Source organism: Vigna unguiculata, chromosome 11 (assembly GCF_037176805.1).
Source record: "Vigna unguiculata cultivar grain cowpea cultivar isolate G323 ecotype 2 chromosome 11, ASM3717680v1, whole genome shotgun sequence".
NCBI lineage: Eukaryota > Viridiplantae > Streptophyta > Magnoliopsida > Fabales > Fabaceae > Vigna > Vigna unguiculata.
In genome coordinates, this window is record NC_140802.1 from 6614357 (window position 1) to 6619715 (window position 5359).

Here is a 5359-nt window from a genome sequence, read left to right on the forward strand (position 1 = left end):
ACTTAACCCACCAACCCGTGGTGGGTTGAGCCGGGTTACAAAATTTCTGGCTCACCAAAAAGTGAACCGGGTTGAGTTCACTCATTTTCAATCCGGCTCGTGGTGAGCCAACCCGTGTGAGCCGGGTTGGCTCCCTTAGACATGTCTACTTGTTAGAACGTTTAACAATGGCAGTGAAAAAAATTATACCATCAAATTAACCTGCAGGTACAAAAAGGTGGATATGGATAAGTACAGGAATAGCAACTACTTTACTCATAATATGCGCATCCGTTCTATTCCTAGCCATAAAGAAACGAAAAGGTAGTTACATACTTTAAACTCATTAGTCTTTTATCATTTTTCTATATTTTAATATTTCTCATTTTCATCTGAACAGAGAAGAAAAGGAAAGAAATGGCGATGAAATTATCTCTAATCGAAGATTTTGGAAATGATTTCAAAAAGGGACACGGTTTAAAAATATTAGATTATCCGTTGGTTGTGGCGGCCACAAATGGATTTTCATCTGAAAATAAGTTAGGACAGGGGGGTTTTGGACCAGTTTATAAGGTGATATTGAAACTACTGCACTTATGTTTTGATAACTTTGTTTTGGAAGACTCGTGACCTTTTGTTCTGATTTTATTAGGAAACTTTGCCAACGGGAGAGGAGGTTGCTATAAAAAGACTTTCAAAAAGTTCTGCACAAGGAATTGTGGAGTTCAAAAATGAAGTAACACTTATATGTGAGCTTCAGCACATGAATCTTGTTCAACTACTTGGTTGCTGCATTCATGAAGAAGAGAAGATTCTAATTTACGAGTATATGCCCAACAAAAGCTTGGATTTCTATCTTTTCGGTGAGGAATGTGTTAATCATTATCTAATTAGGTTTTGTTGTAGATGTCAAACAGATAAAATTTGTTTCCATCCATCATTATATGGATCTATCCAAACACATGTAAGTGAACATTGATCATTCTCAATTGCAATTATTTTTTATGATAGATTTACTAGAAGAAAAAGTCACTTGTTTACATTTGTATACTATACATTCTAACACAAATCACTACTGTATGATCATTGGGAAGATTGTTCAAGAAGCAAATTACTAGATTGGAACAAGCGTTTCAACATAATACAAGGAATTGCTCAAGGATTATTGTATCTGCACAAGTACTCAAGACTCAAAGTCATTCACAGAGACTTGAAAACCAGTAACATACTTCTTGATGAGAACATGAATCCCAAAATTTCAGATTTTGGAATGGCCAGAATGTTTACTCAACAAGACTCAATATCAAATACGAACAGGGTTGTTGGGACATAGTGAGTTTGCTAAACTTTGTTACATTTGTTTTGTATCAATGTATAAATAAAATTTATTTTATCATGCAATACTTCTTGCAGCGGTTATATGTCTCCAGAATATGCTATGGAAGGAATTTTTTCTACAAAGTCAGATGTGTACAGCTTTGGAGTGTTGTTGCTTGAAATAGTTAGTGGACGAAAAAACACTGGTTTTTTTTATGATGATGACCACCCAATAAATCTAATTGGGCATGTATGTAAAATAAGCTTTGGTGAGTTTGCATTTTAGCATGATATTCTATGTCTAATTTCTAAAATACTTATAGGTATGGGAATTATGGAAAGATGAAAAGTGTTTTGAATCAGTGGATCCATCATTAGAGGAGTCATTTGATTATGATGAAGTGCAGAGGTGTATTCATGTTGGTCTCCTATGTGCTGAACATTATGCAAATGATCGACCTACAATGTCTGACGTTATATCAATGTTGACAAACAAGAGTGCAATAGTGTCTTTGCCTTCAAGACCAGCATTCTATATTCAAAGAAATATGTTTAACGAGAATTTATCTTCTTTAGAGTTGTGTACTGCTTCCACAATAAAAACTACTACTTCATTGGAGATAGAATAAACCAGAGTAAGTTATGTACTAACTAGAAAAAGAAACTAGAAATTGCCGACTAAGAAATGCTTACGTTATATATATTTTTAGGGGGAGCACTAGTTTGCTTTTATTTTTGATTTGTCCCTCTAACCGTCCAATAAAAATATGTTCAACTAGTTAACTTTTTTTTTTTGGTGAGAGAGCCACAAGTTATGCATAATTATAGGCTACATGTTGTCTAACTTTTTTCAGATCGTCGTCCATGCCAATGGCTAAAAATAGGTGAACTGCAGAATAACTACAATAATAAAATATGTACTATAAACTATTGGTTTAGGAAACCAGGTCATCATACTATCCAACTATGATATATGTTATAACAAGAGTTAGACAACATGTAGCCTATAATTATATATATATATATATATATATATATATATATATATATATAATTATAATTATAATTATAATGTTACTTAATACAAAATAAATATTTTAATAATTTAAACGATGACGAGAATTATGGTGGATATGAGAACAAGGATGATGCAAATATGTATATCTCCATTCCTATCCTCATCCTCATACCCAATTGAAAATTTCGGGTATTCCCTATACACATACTCATACTAGTCAATATGGGGATTTTCCGTCCAAACGGAGACGAGTTCGAAAAATACCCACAGAACAAGTTTATTTGCCATATCTACTTAGAATCATTCGATACATCATGAAACGAAATACACATAGAAAAATAAGTATATAATTAAGTATATGATAATGAAAATTGTTTCAACCAAACAAAAGTTATTCAAGTGAAACAAAATTAAGGATAAAAAAAATAAAGAAGATATTTCTTTTATATCAAATTAAATATGTTTTTAGTCATAAATTTGAAATTAGAATTCGTCTATCTTCTAATTTTGTATTGGTCCTTAAATTTTAAAATTAAATACATATAGTTCTCCTAATCCAGCTGTCATTCATTTTTTTTTTTATTTGTCAAATAGCATTTGAGGTTGGCAATTGACGTTTGAGAAGTTTGAGTTTAAATGTTAACACAAAACGTTGTTTAGTATACAAAAAAGAATAGTTATTAATTTCATTGGGTTAAGAGGAGTGCATCCATTCATTTTATTTTTAATTTGAGGACCAAAATCTATTTAAATTTTAGTACAAAGACTAATTCCAATTTTGTGTTTAAGTTCAGGAACTATTTACATATTTAACAATTTTTTATATTACCTATTAAATAAATAAAGAGTTTATGTAATTAAACTTTTGAAATTGACATTCAAATATTCTTATACAAAAAAAAATAATAAACAAATTTATTAAAAAAATAGAAACAATCAAATATAACATTAAAAACAATTTGATTTATTGTAATTAATAATACACCATTATATAAAGTTATTTAGGTTATCTTATACATTTTAGATACTTTAAAGCAGTATGAGGATGAAGACATGAATGAATATTGCAATGGGTAAAAAAACGGACTGGATGAATATTTATATACCTATCCCATGTTCAATTGAAAACATCGGACATTATTATTCATATATGTATCCAAACAATGCGAAAATTTATGGTAAAAATGGAACAAATGCAAACAATATCATTACAAACAAGCTTAGTTGTCATCCTAATTATAATAGAAATAATTAAGTTAAATTACTTTTTTGATACTTATTTTTGTCATGTCAAAATTGGTCTTTCAATTTCTTTTTGTCTCAATTTGATCTTAGTGTGAAAAATGATTTAATTTGATCATTACTGTTAGTTTGACCAAACGGTGTTAAAATCAATGTCATGTGTCAATTTGTGGTTTTTTGGATTTATTTTTTTAATTTAATTTTTATTTTGTTTACACATGTCACCTCAAAGTTGTATCACGTGTCAAGAAGTCTCAATTTGATCCTTATATTTGTTTTTAGTTTCAATTTATTTCAATCTTTTGTAAAAATATAACAACTTTAGTTTCAATTTGTTCCATTTCACGTTAAATTTAATAATGATATTCAAACTCTAATTAACATGGTTTCAAACATGTATTTCGTATAGATTTTAAAGTTAATTTAAAAATATTTTTAGAAATATTTAATAAAAATGTTAACTTTAGTAAGAATATCACCTTAAGATTTATACAAGAAGTAAATTCAATTTCAATTTAAGGAGGGACAAAATTAATCTATTTTTACAAAAAATTTGGATTAAATTGAAATTAAAAATAAATATAGGGACCAAATTCAGACTACATGGCACGAGTCACAATTGTGAGGTGTGTAAAAAAATTAAAGAAATTCAAAAAAATCACAAATTAACCCATGACATTGACTATAAAACCGTTTGGTCAGAACCAATGACAATAACCAAATTGAATCACTTTTTCAAAAAATCAAAATCAAATTGAGATAAAAAAAAAAATTGGAACAACAATTTAACACTTCTTGACAAAAGCAAAGACCAAAAGAATAATTCAACCAAATAATTATTAAAAGCTTAAATTATTCCATTGGTCCCCATTTTTGTAGGAAAATAAGTAGGTCTCCTTCTCTTTTTTGTCTCAATTAGGTCTTTATTTTGAAAAATATGTTGCAATTAAGTCATTTATGTTAGTAGTACACTAACAAAGTTAATTATCTACTACATGTCAGCACGTGATTTTTTATTTTTTTATATTTTTTTACATGTTAAGCTAATAGAGCGCCACATGGTAGAGGTAGTGTTATGTGACAGTTATAGTGCCACATGTCACTATGGAATGTGAAAATTCTTAATTTAGGCCATGTATTTGTTATTTTGTCTCAATTTGGTTCCAATTTATTTAAAAACCGAATCAATTTCGTCCATATTCAAATTGAGACAAATTTTAACTTTTATATAAATGTCACAATGATATTTCTAACAAGATTAAGTTTTTATTTTACATTGAACTTTATTTAAATATTGTTTCAAATATATTTATTATAAATTGTTATAAATTTTTTCAAAATTTTATATTTGAACTTATAAAGTTGTTATTTTTAAAACAATTCTAACATTTATCTATAAATTATAGATATATAAATATTTAAGAATAAATTTAAATAAAGTTCAATGCAAAAAATACATTTAAATAAACTTAATTTTGTTGAAAATATCAATTATAATAAAAATACCATTATAAAATTAATATAAAAATTAAACTTAGTATATGGATGAAATTTATTTAGTTTTAAAAAAATTGAGATTAAATTCAAACAAAATAATATATATATATATATATATATATATATATATATATATATATATATATATATATATATATATATAAGAACTATATTCAAACTCTTCACATCTAATAGGTACATTATAAAATAATTAAAAAAATCACTTACTGACACGTGACACATAATTAACGCTATTAGCGTTTTACTCAAAAAATGACTTAATCACATCAAATATTTTAAAATAAA

At 27.4% G+C, this 5359-nt stretch overlaps 1 protein-coding gene across 1 annotated transcript; it reads left to right on the forward strand.

Moving 5' to 3' along the window:
• Positions 1 to 240: 240 nt before the first annotated feature.
• On the forward strand, positions 241 to 2079 carry LOC114169234 (G-type lectin S-receptor-like serine/threonine-protein kinase At1g67520). The gene is made up of 6 exons (XM_028054287.2): positions 241 to 303; positions 380 to 552; positions 632 to 842; positions 1074 to 1311; positions 1393 to 1546; positions 1620 to 2079. Exons 2-6 carry the CDS (start codon positions 397 to 399, stop codon positions 1923 to 1925), a joined length of 1065 nt encoding a protein of 354 aa, XP_027910088.1. The 5' UTR covers positions 241 to 303; positions 380 to 396; the 3' UTR covers positions 1926 to 2079.
• Positions 2080 to 5359: the final 3280 nt, after the last annotated feature.

What these genes read in the sequence shown, in the direction of transcription:
- LOC114169234 (XM_028054287.2), top strand. Translation starts at nt 397, where the DNA reads ATGGCGATGAAATTATCTCTAATCGAAGATTTTGGAAATGATTTCAAA. An exon ending in GTTTTGGACCAGTTTATAAG is followed by an intron (nt 553 to 631) that starts GTGATATTGAAA and finishes TGATTTTATTAG; the next exon opens with GAAACTTTGCCAACGGGAGA. An exon ending in CAATAAATCTAATTGGGCAT is followed by an intron (nt 1,547 to 1,619) that starts GTATGTAAAATA and finishes AAATACTTATAG; the next exon opens with GTATGGGAATTATGGAAAGA.